Consider the following 25,167-nt stretch of genomic DNA (forward strand, 5'->3'; position numbering starts at 1 on the left):
ACAGACACACACACACACTCACACTCTCACAGAAACACAGACACACACTCTTACACACACTCACACACACTCTCAAAGACACACACTCTCACAGAAACACACACACACAGACACACACATACACTCACACTCACACTCTCACAGAAACACACACACACTCTCACACACACACACACACTCACACACAGACACACAGACACCCACTCACACTCTCACAGAAACACACAGACACACACATACACTCACACTCTCACAGAAACACACACACACTCTCACACACAGACACACACACTCACACAACACACACGGACACACACTCACACACACAGACACCCACTCACACTCTCACAGAAACACTCATACACAGACACACAGACACACACACCCACACACACAGACACACACTCTCAGACACAGACACTCACACACACAGACACACACACACACACACTCACACACACATACACAGACACACACATACACTCACACTCTCACAGAAACACACACACACTCTCACACACAGAAACCCACACACTCTCACAGAAACAGACACACACACACACTCACACTCTCACAGAAACACAGACACACACTCTCACACACAGACGCACACTCTTACACACACTCGAGCGCAGTTTCAGCGCGTTTATAAACAAATGAAACGCGAACGCACTCACCGAACGCGTCAGGAAGCGTCTGAAGCAGCAGATGACTGTCACCGGAGAGAATCCCGCGGGAGTTTGACGGTGTTTTCGGTGAATTTTGTGTCGGTGTTGATCCACTTTTTCTCGCGTTGGAGCCAGACGTCATCTAATGTTTTGCTCACGTGCTTTCATTCAAGAAGGATGATCTATTCAACGCGCAGCGCGACTCTTAAAGCGACACACGCACATTAACACTGAACAGTCTTTCTATATGTCTTCTGTAAACTAAAACAAAAACATTACTGTCTTTATTTAAAAATAAATAAATTGCAAGATTGCTGAAATCATTGCAAATCCCTAAAATATATTAAAAGAAAATCTTCCAGGAGATTTTACTATTTAATTGAGTTTAATTGATTCTTTTTAATTATAATTTTTAAGGATTTTTTTTAATGTGTGTTCTGTTTTATTTTGGGGGCCTATGTTTTATTATTGTAATATCTTACTTTAATTGCCATTTTGGCATTTAATTTGTGTGTGTGTATGCTATATGATATCAAACTCTTATGTAGAAGATTTTACTTCTAATGAATACAAGTGCATTTCAAAAGAGCATGTTGAGAATTTAGGTAAATTTGAGATATGTATATTTAGTGAGGATATGAGAGGTGTCAGCCTGGTCAAGGATGTAGATCTGGAGTTCTCTCAGATGAAGCTGCGTGGACTTCCATCAGAATTGCATCAGTTATGTGTTCAGACTCGGTGAGTCCGCAGGAGGAAACTAAACGTCATGATTCACTGTGGTTTAGAGGAGCTCTTCCTCTTTCTCTGTCCCAGCCACAACTGTACTGTAAAGATAAAATATCAGTTTAAACACACACTTCTCTGTTCTGCCTTCCTCCCGGTAACACTTTTCAGAGAATATCAGTGCTGCGGTGTTAACAGAAATGAAGCAATGAAATGTATCTAAAAACAAAAGAGGTTTTCAACAAACAAAATTTATAACGTCTCATAGACACTTCCAGAAAGGAATGGGGAGTCTTCTCAGGAAAAACCTGGTCAGATGTGTTCACATGAAATCAGTGTTGGTATGTGCAACAAGCACTTAAGACTGCAAAAACTTACAAAAGTGATTCATTTTAAAGGAATGTTCCAGGTTGAACACAACATATGTTGCATACTGTTGATTATAACAGGCAATGACTTGTTCCATGGTTTATAAAAACAAAGTTAATATCACATTCAGAGGCACTTAAAATGGAAGTCTATGGGGAAAGACATCACAGGTTTTAAAAGCAGAATGTGCAGTTCATATTTTTGTTAAAACAATTTTTTTTGCAATTGCTCATGCTTCTTGACCCCTATGTAAATTTTGCAATAAAAGTACATGATTATCTAGCGTCGAAGCCAGCTTGAAATACATGTAACCAATTGTGTTTTTATGAGCCGTGTCATTAGGGGGCAGTCAACGCGCCTCAACAAACATCACAGGCAGCGCAGACACAGAGAGAGAGAGACAGTCACACAAGACGCAATATTGACAGCTGCATGAAGCACAACAGCAACAGGGATCTCAAAACTTGATTTTTGAAGTTTTAAGGATTAAAGGTGCTGTAAGTGATTTTAGCTGTTCTACTTCCACGAGACTGAGCCGTTGGATTAGCCAGCCCCACTTTCCAAAACCCTGCACTCCAAAGATCCCAAATGAGCTTTATTGAGAGTAGAAATGGTTGTAAAAAACAACAGCAGCACAATAGCGCCCTCAACTGACAACTGTTATGAACAATATGGCATAAAAATGGCATTAAGCTTCAATAATTCACTTCAACTACAATACTATGAGAACGTGCAAAATGATTGACAGGCAGAAAGCGTCAGAGATGCGGACACATATCTGTTTGCAGACTCTACAGCTATCACAGAGACTGGTGAGTTATCTCACAACACTTATTTCATTAATATCTTTCAGAGAATAGGAATGCATTTTCTATGAAAAAATCGCTTACAGCACCTTTAACTTGACACAGTTTCCAAAAAATGTGGCGTTTATGACGCTCAGAACCAGTGAGACGCTCCAAAAGCATCCGCCTGAAGCATATATAAACCAACACTTATAAATAGCTCAGATGGAATGCAAGAACACGTCATGTGAGTACAGGACACATTGACCAACTCAGTTGCAAAATGAATACCTGTGGACTGTAGTACTGAATAAAACAAACTACAGAATATTTACTTCTAAAGCCACTTTTTGTTTTGTCTAATCAATGCTCAATTATTCATCAGCCACAATAATGCAACATATTTTTTTTATAAATCTTATTTGTAATATTATAATATATTTATAATTATTTGAATTATTATGTATTATTTATATTGAATTATCTTTATTTAGGGGTCTTTCTCAGCAAATAATTATATATTTGATTAATTAACTGGCATGTCATGTAATTAATTCGATTAAAAAATGTAATAAATTGATAGCCCTAATTTTATTATCTTTAACCCTAAAACGCCATGTGCATCAAATATGACACACGTTTGACGGCTCCTGTTTCACTCTCTGTTTAAGCTGATGAGCCAAACAACCTATGGGATGTGTCACATGTTTACGGCACCATATAGTGGTTATTTGAGAGAAAAGTGGTTTCAATGTTTATATTGATCTATTTAAAATGAAAAGTGACTCTTATGTTGGGATAAATGACAGCTTATTTTAATAAAGTAAAAGTGACAGTAATGATTATATTGTTGCTAATATTTTAAAATGAGTATTTGCTGAATATAAGCAACTTGTGCTTGATTAAAATTTTGAATATTATTTTATTGAAAAAGCCCCTTTGAAATCCATGAATCAAAAGGCTTTTGAGGAATATCTCTCAATCATCATTACATTCATGCACACCACAAAAAACATCACAGAGCTTTGAAAATTCTGACATATACATGTTATAAGATATAAACTCGGCAAAAAAATAAACGTCCCTTTTTCAGGACACTGTATTTTAAAGATAATTTTGTAAAAATCCAAATAACTTCTCAGATCTTTATTGTAAAGGGTTTAAACAATGTTTTCCATGCTTGTTCAATGAACCATAAACAATTAATGAACATGCACCTGTGGAACGGTCATTAAGACACTAACAGCTTACAGACGGTAGGCAATTAAGGTCAGTTATAAAAACTTAGGACGCTAAAGAGACCTTTCTACTGACTCTGAAAAGCACCAAAAGAAAGATGCCCAGGGTCCCTGCTCATCTGCGTGTACGTGCCTTAGGCATGCTGCATGGAGGCATGAGGACTGCAGATGTGGCCAGGGCAATAAATTACAATGTCCGTACTGTGAGACGCCTAAGACAGCGCTACAGGGAGACAGGAAGGACAGCTGATCGTCCTCGCAGTGGCAGACCACGTGTAACAACACCTGCACAGGATCGGTACATCCGAATATCACACCTGCAGGACAGGTACAGGATGGCAACAACAACTGCCCGAGGTACACCAGGAACGCACAATCCCTCCATCAGTGCTCAGACTGTCTACAATAGGCTGAGAGAGGCTGGACTGAGGGCTTGTAGGCCTGTTGTAAGGCAGGTCCTTACCAGACATCACCAGCAACAGTGTCACCTATGGGCACAAACCCACCTTCGCTGAACCAGACAGGACTGGCAAAAAGTGCTCTTCACTGACAAATCACAGTTTTGTCTCACCAGGGGTGATGGTCAGACTCGCATTTATCGTCGAAGGAATGAGCGTTACACCGAGGCCTGTACTCTGGAGCGGGATTGATTTGGAGGTGGAGGGTCCATCATGGTCTGGGGCGGTGTGTCACAGCATCATCGGACTGAGCTTGTTGTCATTGCAGGCAAACTCAACGCTGTGCGTTACAGGGAAGACATCCTCCTCCCTTCCTGCAGGCTCATCCTGACATTACCCTCCAGTATGACAATGCCACCAGCCATACTGCTCGTTCTGTGCGTGATTTCTGTGCAAGACAGGAATGTCAGTGTTCTGCCATGGCCAGCGAAGAGCACGTCTGGACCTGTTGGATCAGAGGGTGAGGGCTAGGGCCATTCCCCCCAGAAATGTCTGGGAACTTGCAAGTGCCTTGGTGGAAGAGTGGAGTAACATCTCACAGCAAGAACTGGCAAATCTGGTGCAGTCCATGAGGAGGAGATGCACTGCAGTACTTAATACAGCTGGTGGCCACACCAGATACTGACTGTTACTTTTGACCCCCCTTTGTTCAGGGACACATTATTCCATTTCTGTTAGTCACATGTCTGTGATACTTGTTCAGTTTATGCCTTAGTTGTTGAATCTTTTTATGTTCATACAAATTTTACACGTTAAGTTTGCTGAAAATAAAAGCAGTTGAAAGTGAGAGGACGTTTCTTTTCTTTAAAGTTTATTAAAAAGTTTTAAATTGATTTAAAGTGTGAACTAATATTTCTGTGTATTTTCATATATACAGTCTGCTCTGTCATTATACATTTCTCATTATTTTACATTATAAGCTATTATGATGTCTTCTTACCGTAAGTTCCTGAGACCCAGTGAAAAAAGATTTACAATGTTCCTTTTTTTAAATGTCAATATAGTGTTTGGTGCATTAAATACATATGATTAAAATAGTTATAAAACATATTTTTCTCATTGTATTTGTACAGTGATACATTTCAATCCATATTTACGGACTAAGGAGAGGAAGCTGTCATGGCCAAACTCAAACATTTGGTATCTCTGAAAAGCCCAGAGAGTCCTCTGATAATACCCCAAGATTTACCTCTGTAGAAAAACTTCAATAACAAATGTCCTACACAAAAATGAGGATAATGACCTTTAAAGCCTAATGTATCAAATATGATACAGAAAAAAACATTACGATTTCTTTTTATAGTTTGTCTAATGGCACTAAAAACAGTTTAATGTCAAAAAATTCGAATTATATGTCACACTTTACAGAGTAAAGTCTTGCTGCTATATTTTCCAAACAGTGTGTATTTTAACATTTATCCCGGTGCAATGTCTTGCCCCATAGACTTCCATTGTAAGTGCATTACTGTAAACCTCACAAAATAAGGAACATTCAAAATTATATTCTGTATTACTCGACAGCATTCCACAGAGCTTAACTTGTATTTAACCCGGAACATTTCTTTGACCAGTTAACAAAAATATTTCACCAAAAGCTCTTTTGAAAAAGGTGTTTGTCGAGATGGGCACCACAAGATGAGTTAAAACGAGTGATTGTATTTGTGGAAGAGCATCAGAAAATGATGAACCATGTCTGAACAGCGTTTGAGCGAGGAGTTATCAGCATTTGAGAGCGGTGGGCCAGAAGAGGAATAACCTCCGGAATAAAAGGAGGATTATGGATGTCTTTTAGCGTCTCCTCGACGTCCAATCAAACACAAATAAACAGTGGACCTCAGAGTCAGTATGCACAACACAAGAGCAAGGGTTTTAATCAACGCTGGAACTAATCCTGTGTTCCCGTCATTCCACAAGCCCGGAGAACATAAAAACATTGATGTTTCTCATTCCGCTTTTGTAATCAGTCAAGTCATTCCTGTTATGCACCTTTTGAACCCCGTTACTGTTAACGAATCTGCTTGGGTTGTAATTTTAGGAAGTGTTTCTACAAAAGTGAATGGCACACTTTCAGAAATATGCTCTGGTCAAGCTCAGGAACTTGTTTATACACCCAGATTATTTTCACAATGGCAAGAATATTAACAGAAGGGAGCGTAATGGTGAAAATAAAGAGCTAAAGATAGCCATTCCTCAGTGCTGCACTGACTGTTATCTTACATGAAGATGTCAACTTACAAACAGATTTGTCTTTTAAAATATCAAACAGAATGGAAAAAAGTGTTAAAGAAGAGGCCACATACACACTTTTCAGTTCCTAACGCCGGTAATGGAGTATTTTCTTGTCCAGTGTGGATGAGAGGTGTAAACCTAACAAAGTCAATGTGGTTTTTAAATTCCACAAAACATCAAAGAATTGATCAGATCCACTGCTAATACTGATATTTATTCTGTTGTTTTCCCACCAAAACCGACGTCACTTCCTGGACTATAGAAAGCGATATTGAGGACACCGAGGGGAAAACTATAGGTGCGTCCCAAACCGCACACTTCTGCACTATTCTACGCCATTTTGTAGTGAAAGTAGTGCGAGTTGTATGTTTATACTGAAAATGCAACAAAAAGAAGTGTACTTTAAGTACATGGATGATGCATTTTCAACCGTCAAAATGGAGTGTGGAATGTCGGACACTTCATGCACTCAGCGCACGCGGCTCGCTGTATGTAGTGGAAGGGGCGGAGTTATCTGGCTGCACTGCTGGTCTGACAAAACAATTGAGAATGTAGAGACTAGTGAAACTTCAGTGAAGACAGCACCTTACAAATGTGAGTTGAATGTTTTATCACCACCTCACACTGTGTGAATATGAACGTTGATGAAGATATAAACTGAGGTTGGCTAACGCGCTAAAGCTAGCGGCAACACATCACGTGCACTTGAAACATCACTTCCATCAGATGTTAAACGCTGAATGCTTCCGTGTAATAAAAACTGTTAAGTTTTCCATTTGTTATAATAGTAAACTTTGAAAATGTATACACTACATGGCTGAATGCATAGTGTATATTGTAAGTGTATAGTGTATAGTGTGTTATTTGGGACACAGCTTATAAATTAATCATTAAAAAAATTATCCCAAAAAATAAAACATGTTTTGTTAACTTTTTGATTAGAGAAAGGAAAAATGAAGAAACACCCAGAATATTTCTTCATAAAGTTTTACATGTCAGCAGTTGACAGCAACAGGGACATGGCATTAAAAAGAAACGGGTCTAAAGAGTCATTTGTTTGGGATTTGGACTACACTGGTCACACTGTATGTTATTGATTCACTATAAAGAACCAGGTCTAAAGAGTCATTTGTTTGGGATTTGGACTACACTGGTCACACTGTATGATTCTGATTCACTATAAAGAACCAGGTCTAAAGAGTCATTTGTTTGGGAATCAGGACTACACTGGTCACACTGTATGTTATTGATTCACTATAAAGAAACGGGTCTAAAGAGTCATTTGTTTGGGAATCAGGACTACACTGGTCACACTGTCTGATTCTGATTCACTATAAAGAACCGGGTCTAAAGAGTCATTTGTTTGGGAATCGGACTACACTGGTCACACTGTATGTTACTGATTCACTAAAAAGAAACGGGTCTAAAGAGTCATTTGTTTGGGAATCAGGACTACACTGGTCACACTGTCTGATTCTGATTCACTATAAAGAACCGGGTCTAAAGAGTCATTTGTTTGGGAATCAGACTACACTGGTCGCACTGTATGTTAATGATTCACTATAAAGAACCAGGTATAAAGAGTCATTTGTTTGGGAATTGGACTACACCGGTCGCACTGTATGTTACTGATTCACTAAAAAGAACCAGGTCTAAAGAGTCATTTGTTTGGGATTTGGACTACACTGGTCACACTGTATGATTCTGATTCACTATAAAGAACCGGGTCTAAAGAGTCATTTGTTTGGGAATTGGACTACACCGGTCGCACTGTATGTTACTGATTAACTAAAAAGAACCAGGTCTAAAGAGTCATTTGTTTGGGATTTGGACTACACTGGTCACACTGTATGATTCTGATTCACTATAAAGAACCGGGTCTAAAGAGTCATTTGTTTGGGAATCGGACTACACTGGTCGCACTGAATATTATTGATTCACTATAAAGAACCGGGTCTAAAGAGTCATTTGTTTGGGATTTGGAATACACTGGTCACACTGTATGATTCTGATTCACTATAAAGAACCAGGTCTAAAGAGTCATTTGTTTGGGATTTGGACTACACTGGTCGCACTGTATGTTACTGATTCACTAAAAAGAAACGGGTCTAAAAAGTCATTTGTTTGGGAATCAGGACTACACTGGTCACACTGTCTGATTCTGATTCACTATAAAGAACCGGGTCTAAAGAGTCATTTGTTTGGGATTTGGACTACACTGGTCGCACTGTATGTTATTGATTCACTATAAAGAACCAGGTCTAAAGAGTCATTTGTTTGGGATTTGGACTACACTGGTCACACTGTATGATTCTGATTCACTATAAAGAACTGGGTCTAAAGAGTCATTTGTTTGGGATTTGGACTACACTGGTCGCACTGTATGTTATTGATTCACTATAAAGAACCAGGTCTAAAGAGTCATTTGTTTGGGATTTGGACTACACTGGTCACACTGTATGATTCTGATTCACTATAAAGAACCAGGTCTAAAGAGTCATTTGTTTGGGATTTGGACTACACTGGTCACACTGTATGTTATTGATTCACTATAAAGAAACGGGTCTAAAGAGTCATTTGTTTGGGAATCAGGACTACACTGGTCACACTGTCTGATTCTGATTCACTATAAAGAACCAGGTCTAAAGAGTCATTTGTTTGGGAATCGGACTACACTGGTCACACTGTATGTTACTGATTCACTAAAAAGAAACGGGTCTAAAGAGTCATTTGTTTGGGAATCAGGACTACACTGGTCACACTGTCTGATTCTGATTCACTATAAAGAACCGGGTCTAAAGAGTCATTTGTTTGGGAATCGGACTACACTGGTCGCACTGTATGTTATTGATTCACTATAAAGAACCAGGTCTAAAGAGTCATTTGTTTGGGAATCAGGACTACACTGGTCACACTGTCTGATTCTGATTCACTATAAAGAACCGGGTCTAAAGAGTCATTTGTTTGGGAATCAGGACTACACTGGTCACACTGTCTGATTCTGATTCACTATAAAGAACCAGGTCTAAAGAGTCATTTGTTTGGGAATCGGACTACACTGGTCACACTGTATGCTACTGATTCACTAAAAAGAAACGGGTCTAAAGAGTCATTTGTTTGGGAATCGGACTACACTGGTCGCACTGTATGTTATTGATTCACTATAAAGAACCGGGTCTAAAGAGTCATTTGTTTGGGAATCAGGACTACACTGGTCACACTGTTTGATTCTGATTCACTATAAAGAACCGGGTCTAAAGAGTCATTTGTTTGGGAATCGGACTACACTGGTCGCACTGTATGATTCTGATTCACTATAAAGAACCAGGTCTAAAGAGTCATTTGTTTGGGAATCAGGACTACACTGGTCGCACTGTATGTTACTGATTCACTATAAAGAACCGGGTCTAAAGAGTCATTTGTTTGGGATTTGGACTACACTGGTCACACTGTATGATTCTGATTCACTATAAAGAACTGGGTCTAAAGAGTCATTTGTTTGGGATTTGGACTACACTGGTCGCACTGTATGTTATTGATTCACTATAAAGAACCAGGTCTAAAGAGTCATTTGTTTGGGATTTGGACTACACTGGTCACACTGTATGATTCTGATTCACTATAAAGAACCAGGTCTAAAGAGTCATTTGTTTGGGATTTGGACTACACTGGTCACACTGTATGTTACTGATTCACTAAAAAGAAACGGGTCTAAAGAGTCATTTGTTTGGGAATCAGGACTACACTGGTCACACTGTCTGATTCTGATTCACTATAAAGAACTGGGTCTAAAGAGTCATTTGTTTGGGAATCGGACTACACTGGTCGCACTGTATGTTATTGATTCACTATAAAGAACCAGGTCTAAAGAGTCATTTGTTTGGGAATCAGGACTACACTGGTCACACTGTCTGATTCTGATTCACTATAAAGAACCGGGTCTAAAGAGTCATTTGTTTGGGAATCAGACTACACTGGTCGCACTGTATGTTACTGATTCACTATAAAGAACCAGGTCTAAAGAGTCATTTGTTTGGGAATCAGGACTACACTGGTCGCAATGTATGTTATTGATTCACTATAAAGAACCGGGTCTAAAGAGTCATTTGTTTGGGAATCGGACTACACTGGTCGCACTGTATGATTCTGATTCACTATAAAGAACCGGGTCTAAAGCGTCATTTGTTTGGGAATTGGGACTACACTGGTCACACTGTATGATTCTGATTCACTATAAAGAACCGGATCTAAAGAGTCATTTGTTTGGGAATCGGACTACACTGGTCGCACTGTATGTTACTGATTCACTATAAAGAACCAGGTCTAAAGAGTCATTTGTTTGGGAATTGGGACTACACTGGTCACACTGTCTGATTCTGATTCACTATAAAGAACCGGGTCTAAAGAGTCATTTGTTTGGGAATCAGGACTACACTGATCGCACTGTATGTTACTGATTCACTATAAAGAACCAGGTCTAAAGAGTCATTTGTTTGGGAATTGGGACTACACTGGTCACACTGTATGATTCTGATTCACTATAAAGAACCGGGTCTAAAGAGTCATTTGTTTGGGAATCGGACTACACTGGTCGCACTGTATGTTACTGATTCACAATAAAGAACCGGGTCTAAAGCATCATTTGTTTGGGAATTGGGACTACACTGGTCACACTGTATGATTCTGATTCACTATAAAGAACCGGGTCTAAAGAGTCATTTGTTTGGGAATCGGACTACACTGGTCGCACTGTATGTTACTGATTCACTATAAAGAACCAGGTCTAAAGAGTCATTTGTTTGGGAATCGGACTACACTGGTCGCACTGTATGATTCTGATTCACTATAAAGAACCGGGTCTAAAGAGTCATTTGTTTGGGATTTGGACTACACTGGTCGCACTGTAAGATTCAGATTCATTATAAAGAAACGGTTATTAAGAGTCATTTGTTTGGGAATCGGACTATACTGGTTGCATTGTAAGTTACTGATTCACTAAAAAGAACCGGTCTAAAGAGTCAATTGTTTGGGATTTCTACTACACTGGTTGCACTGTATGTTACTGATTCACTAAAAAGAACTGGTTATAAAGAGTCATTTGTGTGGGAATCAGACTAAACCGGTTGCACTGTGTGTTATTGATTCACTTAGAACAGTGGTTCCCAACCCTGTTCCTAGAGGCCCCCCAACACTACACATTTTGGATATCTCCTTAATCAAACACACCTGATTCAACTCATTAGCTCATTAGTAGAGACTCAATGACCTGAATTAGGTGTGTCAGATAAGGGAGATTTGGGGGGCCTCCAGGAACAGGGTTGGGAACCACTGACTTAGAAGAACCGGCTCTTAGGAGTAATTTGTTTGGGAATCCGACTACACTGGACGCACTTCATGTCTCATGCTTTAGATTCAGTAGCAGTGTTGCGATGTGGGTTTTAGTACATCCTACATTAACTGCATTGATCTTTCATGTTTGCTCTACTCTTTTCATTCTGATATTGCATGACCTTTGACCTGTAGGTCAGAGCAACTTCAGAAGTTGACAGTCAGCTTCTAAAACAAGCACCTGTCCTTAGAGCAACACACATGCCAGTCGAGGAAAAACATCTACAAAATTCGGCTAGAAATAGCCTGCACTCAGGCTGCACAAACACTGCAGGATGAGTTACACACTGAAGTTTAATACTTAATGTCTGTTCAAATCACTATGACTTTAACAACTAAAACCTTCAATGAATGAGAACAAAAACTTGTGCAATCTCATGGAGAAACATGAGAATCTTCTGTAAGGAACAAAGAAGCAGCAACTACTTAGAAAAATACTTGCGCAATGAATCATGACACAGCATTTGTTCACCTGTTCATATGAGTAATGGATTTCAGAGAAAAGCCTTCGGTTAATTTGCTTAAAGAAACATTAATTATTCATAGTTCCCTCTTGCTTTAATTATACTCCTGGAACAAACAACAAAACTCTCCCTCATCAGGAACACAGAAGAGTGCAAAAATTAAATTACAAGTGCAAGCAAAAAAGAGCCATATATTTTCCTCTGTCTTTTTTCTTATCTTTAAGCACCATTTATGTTGATGTTGGAGAGTAAAAATGCCATTTGAGTGACATCACTTCCTGTAACAGCTCATAGGAGCGCTGATTCCTAAGAAGTTTTGAAGGGCCGTGTGTTAATAAACAACTCATAATAATATTATCCATTACATTTTACTTTATTACTTTTACTTCCAGAGACTTCAGTAGAAACATGAAAGAATTAACTAAACAAAAATAATGCTGTATGTGTCTGCTTAAAGGAATACTTCACCCAAAATGGAAATTCTGTCATCATTTATTCATGCTCATGTTGACCCAAACCCATTTGACTTTCTGTCTTATGCAGAACACCAAAGGAGATATTAGGCAGTATGTTGAGTCTCCACTCTCTTTGTATGGAAAAAAGTACAGTGAAAGTGAATGGTGACTGAGGCCATCATTTGTCTAAAACAAAAAGATAGAAAGTCATACGGAAAATGAATTTTCATTTTTTTGGGTGAACTGTGCCTTTAAACTACTAGTGTAATATTGTACCTGTTCAGAGGAGGTGCTCTTTTTGGCAGCACACAGACACATAATGCACTTCAGTTTATGTCTGTCAGTTTGTGTGTGTGTGTGTGTGTGTGTGTGTTTGTGCACACATGGACGGACAGCGCTGCCAGCTAATGCTGGGTAATCTTGCATTTCCTGTGTAAGTATGTGAATATTTAGGAGTGTTCAGTTTTTCTTGACTCCAGTCCGGTTGTTCAATAGATTCACTCTGCTCTTGGTGCCCACTGATGTTGCGGTGACTCCAGGCTGCTGCATCACTTTATCCAGCGTGGTTTTCTTAATCGCAGCCATAGAAATCTTCTCCTGATCAGCCAGATACTGCAGCTCCCTATGAGGAACACAGAGAATGTGATTTACTGAAGTCGCGTACACACTACAGTTCAATCCGGTGTCGCTACCCTTCTCAATGTTTAATGTAGTTCTGTTCACACTACAGATAAATCCGGTGTTGCTACACTTCTGAATGTTTAATGTAGTTCTGTTCACACTACAGTTCAATCCGGTGTCGCTACCCTTCTCAATGTTTAATGTAGTTCTGTTCACACTACAGATAAATCCGGTGTCGCTACACTTCTGAATGTTTAATGTAGTTCTGTTCACACTACAGATAAATCCGGTGTCGCTACACTTCTGAATGTTTAATGTAGTTCTGTTCACACTACAGATAAATCCGGTGTCGCTACACTTCTGAATGTTTAATGTAGTTCTGTTCACACTACAGATAAATCCGGTGTCGCTACACTTCTGACTGTTTAATGTAGTTCTGTTCACACTACAGATAAATCCGGTGTCACTACACTTCTGACTGTTTAATGTAGTTCTGTTCACACTACAGATAAATCCGGTGTCGCTACACTTCTGACTGTTTAATGTAGTTCTGTTCACACTACAGATAAATCCGGTGTCGCTACACTTCTGACTGTTTAATGTAGTTCTGTTCACACTACAGATAAATCCGGTGTCGCTACACTTCTGAGTGATTAATCTTTGGTTCCTAGAACAGCTAAATCCGGTGTATTTAAAAGTGACTGTCAACTCCCACAACTTTGCAGCATACATGTGGAGTAACAGAAGATTATTACTACAGCTTATCATAGTTCTGCAGAGTCAATATTAATTAGACATAAAAAGTTTCTACTGACTAGCAGAGGTTAAACTGAGACCAAGTCAGCAGAAATAGCGCCGTATCATGGCTGACCCTGCACTCTGACCCCAGCCTAGCTGGGATATGTGAAAAAGAAGAATTTCACTGTATATGTGCAAATGTATAATGTGTGATAAATAAAGAAAATTATTAATTATTATAATTAGAAATATAAAGGATGAAACAAATTATATAATTTAAAACTGCAATAAAGTTTGTACCGTGTCCTGATGCAGGATGCCTCCACAGCGTTTATGAGCAAGCTGCGGAATCCGCCACTCTCTAGGAAGTGCAGCGCGTGGATGGTAGCGCCACCTGGTGAGCAGACGTTGTCTTTCAGTTGACCGGGGTGCTGCTCAGAGTCCAGGAGCATTTTAGCCGCACCCTAAAAACGAATGAACAGTCGATTCAAATATGTAAAGATACACAGCCTAAATAAAATTCCATTTAGCTTATTATTGTTCAATTTACTAAAGTAAACAGAGTTCATGTTGACTTAAAATAGTGCGAAGTGACATACCAGTAACGCCTGAGCTCCCAGTCTCACCGCAAGTCTCCGTGGCAACCCCATCTTCACCCCTCCATCAGCGAGAGCATCGAGTGCCGTAAACGCCTGAGAACAAACAAACATACACAAAGTTTTATTCACGTTTGTGCATAACTCAATGTCCTAATCAGACACAAGGTTTTGTCCTAACTAGTTGTAAAAAAATATATATATATTTTATTAGTGGCTTGGTTTCTTTTCATGTCAAGTCACCCTGGGTAACTCCACCTACAGTGAAATCTAGTCCAATCACAGTAAAAAATTAGTCCAAAATCCTGCTTGAGAACTGATTAAACAACAAATATGGTCAGACTGGCTGCAAATTTGTTGTTTCATGCAAAATTTCATAGGACAGTTTCTCATTATCATGACCTTTTGAGGCTTTTCCTTAAATGCTGTAAACTAGTCTTGTTGACAAATTTAGTCCATGTATGAATTTGTTTAAAAAACTACAATTTCAATTGTTATTCATTTTTTAAATGTTTGAGTGGATAGTAAAGGAAAAGCAGTCAACAAGTGGTAACTCCTTCAATACTGTTTAAAATGCATGACCGTGATGTAAAAGCACTCACATAAGCAGGTCCGCTACCGCTGAGTCCCGTCACGGCGTCGATCAGATCTTCCTCCACCTCCGTACAGAACCCGACGCTCGCCATCAGCTGCTCCAGCAGTTTCCCATCCTCTACATCAGCATGTGTTCCCGTGGCGTAAACCGTCGCACCCTCGCGCACCACCACCGGCGTGTTCGTCATACAACGCATCACTTTAGGAGACGTACGATACTGAAGCAGTTTCTGCACAGAGAAAATACATTTGTATTGTTTTCATTTATTATATACTATGTGTCACATTTGCCATTTTAAATGCTAAACAAACCTCTAACTGTAAGTATTTAGCTTCAGTGTATAAGGCCTTTTGTGAGTTTGTTTACATTTGAATTTTTGACAGGTGCAGTTGGAGTGGAACGAGTATTCCATTTGCCCATTTGAACATTCCGTCAATATGCAGTGCATTCAGGAAGTATTCATATTTTGTTATGTTGCAGCCTTATGCTAAAATGCTTTAAATTATTTATTTTTTTCACATCAATCTACACTCCATACCCCATAATGACAAAGCAAAAACCAGATGTTTGCTTTATCATTATGAGGTGCAAATTTATTAAAAAGAAAAAACTGAAATATCACATTGACTTAAGTATTCAGACCCTTTGCTATGACACTTGAAATTGATCTCAGGTGCATCCCATCTCTCTGGAACATCTTTGAGATGTTTCTACACTTTGATTGGAGTCCACCTGTGGCAAATTCAATTGATTGTACATGATTTGGAAAGACACACGTGTCTATATAAGGTCTCACAGCTGAAAATGCATATCAGAGCAAAAACCAAGCCATGAGGTCAAAGGAACTGCACAGATCTGGGAAAGGCTACAAAAAAATTTCGGCTGCATTGAAGGTTCCCAAGTGTTCAGTGGCCTCCATAACTCTTAAATGGAAGTTTGGAACAACCAGGGCTCTTCCTAGAGCTGGCCACCTGGCCAAACCGAGGATTCGGGGAAGAAGGGCCTTGGTAAGAACCAAGAACCTGATGGTCACTCTGGTTGAGCTCCAGAGATCATGTGTGGAGATGGGAGAAACTTGCAGAGGACAACCATCACTGTAACACTCCACCGATCTGGGCTTTATGGAAATGGAAGCCTCTCCTCAGTGCAAGACACATCAAAAAGCACCTAAAGGACTCTCAGACTGTGAGAAACAAGATTCTCTGGTCTGATGAAATGAAGATTGAACTGTTTGGCCTCAATTTCAAGCGTCATGTCTGGATGAAACCAGGCACCGCTCATCACCTGCGCAACACCATCCCAATGGTGAAGCATAGTGGTGGTAGCATCATGCTGTGGGGGTGTTTTTCAACGGCAGGGACTGGGGGACTGGTCAGGGTTTAAGGAAAGCTGAACACAGCAAAATAACGTAGGGGTGGGCGATATACTTGTAGACTAAGTCATATGCGATATACGTATGCACGTATAACTTAGTGGTCAGGGCTTCATGCGAGACTGATAAAAATAATGAAATGCAGTAAGCGTTCCAGAGGGTTTTAAAAGCAGAAATGTGAAGATTGTATTGAATTCTACATTAAAAATGTGTGCTCTTTGAGCTGTAAACTGTCTAAATCATCCTTTTGCAGTGGCACTACTTTTCTAGGCGGATGAACTTCTGGTTATGCATTACCGATGTAATTCCTGAGGGTGTGGCATCAGAGTGTTACACTTTAAGTGAAATCAACCTACAAATCAACCTTACAGTTGACTCTGCAAATTAAGTTGTAAAATTAAGAAGCAATTTTAACATGGAAAAAATGACCTGAATGTTTCACACCTTCTCAATAGAGCTGATAGTGACTCCAGCTGCACAGGAGACGATGAGGTGACGATCTTCAATATCTGGACCAATTTCATCCAGAACAAACGGGATGATGTGCGGTTTCACCGCCAGGAACAGAACGTCACTCTTATGTGCGGCTTCCTTGTTGCTTGTTGTAAAATTGATGCCCATTTTCTGAAGACGACAGAAAGATGAGATGTTAGGCTATTATCTATTAACACCCAAACACACAGAGTTGAAGCTTACACACCCTCAGACTGGAGACTGTGGGCAGATCTGTGTCAGGTGAACTTGCTGTGATTCGGTTTGCTGTGATTACACCTGAAAAACAGGCGAAAACTAAATAATGACCGTTTTTGGGGCAAAAAACCCCTTCACTATCATTGTAAGTGGAATTCAGGGTGAAGAGTGCAGAATATGGCCTGAGTAAATAAAATCCTGATCAGTCCAGAGACTAAAGGTCATTTATTAGTGTATATACATGGACGGTCATCTTGACCCAGTTCTTACCCGCTGCTGTGAAGCCCTTGACCAGGGCGTGTGCCAGCTGACCCGCTCCGATAAACCCAACACTCATCCTGATGATGTCACACCTGCACATGACACAATCAGAACACTCGAATCTCATTATTACACAACACAATCAAACAGTGTATCCACTGAACAGGGTAATTGTAATGTTAGGTGAAAATAACAATGATTACAGAATTAATTCTGCCTTTAAATAGCTATATTTGCAGGTGTATTATAATGTCACATTATTATAATGAAGTGATGTAGCATCACTTCCAGAAATGTATTACTGTAACATCATTTCAAGTTACTGCAAATCTGTTAACATCAATTACAGATATATTGAACACATACTGTTCTACTATAGCATCAACCACAGATATGTAGTTATTGTTGCACTGCAACATCCATTATAAACATACAATTCTTAATATGTTAATATAACATTAATTACACATACATTGTTATTATAGTTACACTGCAGCATCAACTATGTTGTATTGTAGCATCTATTGCAGTGATACTGTTTTCATATGTTACATTGTAGCATCAGTGCACATGAATAATTATAATACCTCTCATGCATTACTCAACATCATATTCATTGATATCACATCACTACAAACTGAATATCTTGTCTCACCTTAAGCGGGATTCACAGTGTTTTGAAGCTTCGGTTGTGATTTCTGAGAGACGGTGTCAACGTGGCTTCTCCACACCATGTGCACTAGGACAGCGGTTTGACTGACAGGTGGATTCGCGAATGAGAGAGGAGATGCTGTCGAGTCTAACCAATGAGCGCGGAGAGAGCGCGAAATGAGGGCGGGGTTTGTAAGAGTAAGACTCCATTGCATCAGTTCCTGAGTGTGGGTCAAGAGCATCAGTGTGTGTTTATATCTAGACAGACACGTCACACAACACTTAAAACACCTGGTACCTGTAGAACAAAAGTTTTTAGTCTGTCAAATAACGCCAAAAAAGCGTCAAAAACCATTTTTTATTATTGTTGCTTTTCAGGGAGTACAATAGTAAGCAAGGGTCCTAAAAGAACAGAGCACATATACACAAAAAGAAAGAAAGAGAGAGAAATAAATCAAATAACTTATGTATCAGGGTCTTCTAATGAATTACATTTTGTTTGTAAAAAATTAAACAGTCTTCTAGCACTTTTCCTTTTTGTATAACTTGAAGATTTACAACAACACCAGAGTCCTTTTTACAATATAGAAAACAATGGCTTTATTTTATGGACTTTCATTTATAAAAACTGGACATGACCATCTTCTGTTATTATGCCAAAGGTTGTATAATTTCTTGGAAATTGAGATAATAAATTTATTGCGACTTTAAGCCAATTATACATGCCAGACCAAAAGGTGCTGCTGTATTTACAATAAAAAAACAAAAACAAGTGAACTTTTGTTTCAGTTTCAGAATAATAAAAGGTGCAATCAATATTAAATATGTGTCTAAGAAATTCAAAGGATGGCTATATCTTATAATTTTTAAAAAATGTATTTCCTTGGCTTTTGGAGGAACAGGAATGTCCTAACAATCATTTACCATGATAAACACAGTTTCCACCTTACTATTAAACACACACTTTTTCTGAAGTGGGGTGAATAGATTTGTTCTGAAAAATGTTCAAAGTGGGCTCACATTGACTGATCCAATCACAATGGAGATTCATTTGTTTATAGAATACTTGAGATGTTAGTATGTAAATTAACCGAAAATGGTTATGAGTTATTTTGAGTAAGCATTATCTTCATTTTTCACTCAAAAAAGCACCTTGCTGTCTTAAAATGTATTGCATTAGTTGACAAATTTTGCCCTATAACTATTGCCTCTATATCTTCACGATATTACTGTAACCCCCCCAAGTGTGGATAAAAGACTCCCTCACCACCTTTTTTAAAAAACTGAATTTTAATCAAAACAACCTTCCGTTATTATTTATTTTCACACATATGATGTTGCTCCATCAATATTAAATAAAAAGAAATAAAAAAATGTCTTAACATCTTCAACTCTGCGGACCCGCCAGCCGGTCCAAAGAGGGGGGGGGGGGCGCTATATCATGAAAAAAGTTTAAGCTTGACATGTTCAAGTCCCCATATACGTAAGTCAGGCATATGTGGTATTTCAAAAGCTTAGAATCTGAACTTTTCATAGATAACAATCACTTCTGCATTTATGTTACTTAAAATTACAAAATAACACCTGAAAACATCTGCGTCGCAAATAAGCGCCATTCGCAGTATTGACGCTGACTAACACCCCTGGAGTTGCGAGTTCGAATCCAGGGCGTGCTGAGTTACTCCAGCCAGGTCTCCTAAGCAACCAAATTGGCCCAGTTGCTAGGGAGGGTAGAGTCACATGGGGTACCCTCCTCGTGGTCGTGATTAGTGGTTCTCGCTCTCAATGGGGTGTGTGGTAAGTTGTGTGTGGATCGTGGAGAGTAGCATGAGCCTCCACATGCTGTGAGTCTCCGCGGTGTCATGCACAACGAGTCACGTGATAAGATGCGCGGATTGACGGTCTCAGAAGTGGAGGCAACTGAGACTTATCCTCCGCCACCCGGATTGAGGTGAGTAACCGTGCCACCATGAGGACCTACTAAGTAGTGGGAATTGGGCATTCCAAATTGGGAGAAAAGGGGATTAAAAAATATATGAATGAAGTCTTTAAAATAGTACTTAAATAAACAAATCATATATCAAATGAAAGCTCTCATTCTTAGGAACGTTATTTTGTTGCTGTAATACCACAGTTTAAAAGATTTTCAAAAGAATCACAAAGTGAAATATGATATTTGTAAGACATCAAATATAAACGTCACATTTATGCTGAGATAACTGCTGCTGTAATCCCCAAATAGCTAAAAATGTTATATCTGCTTTTATCTTAGGACATTCTATAAAAATGAGCCATTGTTTACTTGTCTGTGAGCTTGCTTGTGTGAATAATCCAATGTTATATCTTAGATGTCCAGAACAAAATAGATGGAAAAGCATTTTAAAAAATCATCAGAAATATATGTTATCAACTATTGATGATAAAATGTTTTATATCACCGCAAAGATGGGGAAATCTCATCTGTCTAATGACATCTAGATTGAGTTTCTTGTCCACTCAGAGGCCGAGATATTCAATGAAATAATGAGGGTGGTGCATGAACTGAAAATTAGACTGAATGTCTATGGACGAGCACATCTGTGAGGAATAAAATGTGTTAGAGCACCACCTACATTTCAGATCGGCATTTTGTAATGGAATGTAATAGAGAATTTTTTTTTCTAGTACTTCCTGCCATCTAGTGGAATAAAATAAAACTATTTTGGAGGGAGACGGGGTGAACAGAACCAAAATGGCATGCTTACAAATTTAGGACAAAAATAAATAAATATAAAATAAATTCTGTTTATCATAAGATTATAAACACATACAATCTTATTTCTAAATATTTGGATTCTCTGAAAAATTAGACCAATTTTTGTAAATATTCAACAATATGTGTAAATGGTGAGCTTTTCAATTTGAGTGTGAAAAATTGCTGGCAGCAGCCCAAAGGTTCTTCTGAGTTTAGTTGTGACCAGAGAAAAGGAAATTTGGTGTGCTTTTAGCACCGTTGTACCCTATATCATTTTTTTACATTTACCATAGTGTTCTCTGAAGTGCTTTGGAGTACCATCTACATAAAACAAACAACAACAACAAAAGCAGCCTAAACTGGTCTGTTGGTCTTAGCTGGTTTAGCTGGTCAGCTGTCTTGTCTTCCAACCTGACCAGCTGACCAAAAACCGCTCTAACCAGCCCGAGAGACCTGCAAACCAACTTGGTGATGCCCTAACATCACTAAACAGGCTCAAACTTTCCTCAGGATGCTGACTTTGAAAGATATTAAAGTCATTTACACATTGACATGATTCAGTTTTTCGATCCAATGTTTTTTTTTTTATTATTATTATTATTTTTTTTTTATAAATCACCTCTTCATCATATAATTAAACATAACATTTATGATTTTCACCATCTGAGACCCACAAACAGAGAAACTACATTATAGAATGTAACATAATCACTGATATATTAAATTCACATCTAAAGAGATACATTTACCTATTTTTTTAAAGAGTTTAAAAGTGAACATTTAATTATTTTGACAACTTGATCTAAGAAGTTTATTTCTACAGTTTATTTGGCTGCAAATTATGATTGCAATTCCTTTAGCATTCCATTAGAATTGTTTGACACTTAGGTTACTTATGAAAATCAATGTACAGACACAGTGCACTATAAATTCATACTGTTTCTGTCTAGTATACAGTGATATTTTACACCCCAACTGTTGCCACAGGTCAGAGGACTTTAGATCCCAGGAAATACCCCCAGGGCAGTAACATACACCCCAGACTGCACAAATGCCCCAGACTACAACCCTCAATACAGACGCTCGCCATGCGGATCAGACCAGAATCCACCATAGACTTAAGATGGATTATCAAGGAATCTAAAGTATGTAGATCCCAGTCAGTAAAGCATACTTGAAATTCATGAATTATACATCACAAGGATTTGCTTTATTTTTTTCACAGAACTGTTGTGGAAATAGAGAATCTCAGTTAAAAGGACGGATCACCCTTTTGATATTATTTTTCCTCTGAAACACAAAACAAGATTGTTAGCAAAACGTTCAGGCTTCGCTTCACCATACCAAAGAACAAGGATGGGGACTAGGACTGTTAAGCTTTTAAAAGGACAAAAGTAGGGAGTCACGTGACGCCATGCAAGGTTTGGACGTGTGAACGGTGAGCTCTGCGCACTTTGCAAGTTTTAACACTATTATTGTGAAATTCATTATACTCTGTTCCATAACTGTTCTGTGAAGACAATATGTCAAATAATTCAAAATCCTCAGGTTCTGGAGACATTAAAGACACTTACGTGCTCAGGCTGACACCCTGACAAGGCCACGGACCAGGGAGCCGATTTGATCAGAGAGGTGAGGGAAATTCGGTGAGAATTGTTGAACATGTTGGCAGTGCTGACGAAGGTCGTTGCTGACTTGGAGGAGATTGCTGCAATATGTCGATCGATCATGGCCATGGAGACAAAATTCACTGAGATGGTTACAAGAATGTGGGATGTCGAGAAATGGATCAATTATCTGGAATCATCAGAGAGGGAATTAGCTGCTAATCCGCTAGTGACCCAGGTAGAGTTGGAGCGTGTCTGGGAGAAACTGGAAGATATGGAGAATCATAGTCGGCAAAATAACGTCCGTATTGTTGGAATTCCTGAGGGAGCAGAGGGTCAGAAATCGAGCGAGCTCACAGGGATCCTTTTCGGCGATCCGCTGAGGGAGACAAGCCCCGATTAATTCTGGCCAAATTTCTGAGATCATCCGATAAAGATCTTGTGTTATGTGAGGCGAGGAGTAAAGGAAGGCTTTCTTGGAAAACCCACAACATTTTCTTGTTCCCAGACTTTGCAAATTTTACAAGAGAGAAACATGATCGATTCAAGGAATGCAAGAAACTCTTACATCAACGGAAGATCGCTTTTGCACTGATGTTCCCGGTCAAATTGAGAATAGATTCTAAAGATGGCCGCAAAGTATTTACATGCCCACAACAAGCAATGTCCTTCATAAAGTCAATGACTGAGTAAGTTATTTTGTGGTACTCACGTTGCAGCCGAGTGGGCTTGACTCACTGAACATTCACTTGACTGTCTGAGGAAACTGGGTGCCTTTTTTGTTTCTTTTTATGTTGGTGAGTTTAGAGGTATTGCCACATACGGAGAAAAAGAAATCATATAGTTGGCCCTTTAATGTATCCCTTTTGCAAAATCGTGAAATTCCAACAAATGTTAAAGGAGACCAACTGGTCTTCAGTATCCTCTGTGGGTGTGGCTTGGGAGGCACTTAAGGCAGTTCTTAGGGGTCGGATCATACATTATGCCTCATTCATCAAAAAATCCAAAGCATGAGAACTCGTGGAGTTGGAAGGGAATATTAAAAGTGTGAGACAGAGCTGAAGTGCCAAATGTCGTCTGATGGCCTCAGGGAATTGACCCAACTGGAATACAGATATAATACTATTTTGTCACGGAAGGTGGAGTTTTGGCTATTCAGGGCAAGACGGTCATACTTTGAGTCAGGGGACAAAGCAGGGAAGCTTTTGGCTAGATATATAAAAGAGAGAGTCTTTTTTCTACCATTCCCTCAGTGAAATCTGCTGGTGGTGAAATATTTACCTCAGCCATTGATATTAATAATGCTTTTAAAGGGGGCCTGTGTAGTTTAGTGAGAAAAGATGCTGACTACCACCGCTGGAGTCGTAAGTTCAAATCCAGGGTGTGCTAAGTGACTCCAGCCAGGGTGTGCTAAGTGACTCCAGGGGCGCGTGGTGAGTTGTGCGTGGATGCCTTGGAGAATAGTGTGAAGCCTCCACACACGCTATGTCTCCGTGGTAACGTTCTCAACAAGCCACGTGATAAGATGTGTGGATTGACATTCTCAGACGTGGAGGCAACTGAGAATCGTCCTCCGCCACCCGGATTGAGGTGAGTCACTACGCCACCTCGAGGAACTAGAGCGCATTGTGAATTGGGCATTCCAAATTAGGGAGAAAAGGGGAGAAAATAAATAAATAAATAAATAATGCTACTGATACATCTACTGATGAAGACATGATAAACTTTGTGGAACCTCTAGAACTCCCTAAACTGATGAATGAGCAAAAAATTTCTCTTGATTCTGAGATAACCTTGGAGGAGCTTGGCGAGGTAATTAAGGCCTTGCCTATAGGCAAGGTTCCAGGGCCAGACGGCTTTGCCACTGAGTATTTTAGATCTTATGCTACAGAACTGGCTCCACTTTGGTTAGAAGTTTATACAGAATCATTAAAGAATGGAAAGCTTCCGCCAACCATGACACAAGCCCGGATCAGTCTGATTCTTAAAAAGGACAAAGATCAAAGCGAGTGAAAGAGTTACCGTCCAATTTCCCTGATCCAGCTAGACACTAAAATTTTGGCTAACTGATTAAGTAAAGTTCTGACATCTTTTATACATATTGATCAGGTGGGGTTTATTCGGGGCCACAACTCTTCTGATAACATTAGGCATCTCATCAATATCATGTGGTCAGTGGCGAATGATCAGACTCTGGTCGCTACCATCTCACTTGATGCTGAAAAGGCATTTGTTATGGTAGAATGGGATTATCTTTTCAAGATTTTGGAAAAATACGGGTTCGGGAATATTTTCTCTCCAATTTGGAATGCCCTATTCCCAAGTCCTCGTGGTGGCGTAGTGACTCGCCTCAATCCAGGTGGCGGAGTTTCCTCCGTGTCTGAGATCGTCAATCCGTGCATCTTATCATGTGGCTTGTTGAGCGCATTACCGCGGAGATATAGCGCGAGTGGAGGCTTCACGTTATTCTCCACGGCATCCACGCACAACTCATCACGCGCCCCACCGAGAGCGAGAACCACATT

At 39.4% G+C, this 25,167-nt stretch overlaps 2 protein-coding genes and 1 long non-coding RNA gene across 6 annotated transcripts in view; 1 reads left to right on the plus strand and 2 right to left on the minus strand.

Annotated features, from left to right (window-relative positions):
- Positions 1-866, minus strand: part of LOC127426517 (transcription factor MafG-like) — a 58,996-nt gene extending 58,130 nt beyond the window's left edge. Inside the window, exon 1 of the mRNA XM_051673378.1 lies at positions 678-866. Coding sequence (XP_051529338.1) covers positions 678-810 — 133 coding nt within the window. The 5' untranslated portion in view covers positions 811-866. The remainder of the gene's footprint in view (positions 1-677) is intronic.
- A 6,881-nt stretch (positions 867-7,747) lies between these two features.
- Positions 7,748-10,783, plus strand: LOC127426528 (uncharacterized). Of its 4 annotated transcripts, none has more exons than XR_007894796.1 (3): positions 7,748-7,815; positions 9,340-9,416; positions 10,333-10,783. It is a non-coding gene; the product is annotated as an uncharacterized LOC127426528 (long non-coding RNA). The 4 variants fall into 4 exon arrangements; XR_007894797.1 differs by lacking the exon at positions 7,748-7,815 and adding an exon at positions 7,901-7,968; XR_007894798.1 differs by lacking the exon at positions 7,748-7,815 and adding an exon at positions 8,586-8,653.
- Positions 10,784-12,802: 2,019 nt separating this feature from the next.
- LOC127426509 (pyrroline-5-carboxylate reductase 1, mitochondrial-like) lies at positions 12,803-18,408 on the minus strand. The gene is made up of 8 exons (XM_051673368.1): positions 18,306-18,408; positions 17,660-17,742; positions 17,400-17,470; positions 17,144-17,323; positions 15,335-15,556; positions 14,736-14,828; positions 14,437-14,600; positions 12,803-13,399 (listed from the first exon to the last, which is right to left on the minus strand). Exons 2-8 carry the CDS (start codon positions 17,724-17,726, stop codon positions 13,237-13,239), a joined length of 960 nt encoding a protein of 319 aa, XP_051529328.1. The 5' UTR covers positions 17,727-17,742; positions 18,306-18,408; the 3' UTR covers positions 12,803-13,236.
- Positions 18,409-25,167: the final 6,759 nt, after the last annotated feature.

This window comes from Myxocyprinus asiaticus, chromosome 35 (genome assembly GCF_019703515.2).
Source record: "Myxocyprinus asiaticus isolate MX2 ecotype Aquarium Trade chromosome 35, UBuf_Myxa_2, whole genome shotgun sequence".
Lineage (NCBI taxonomy): Eukaryota > Metazoa > Chordata > Actinopteri > Cypriniformes > Catostomidae > Myxocyprinus > Myxocyprinus asiaticus.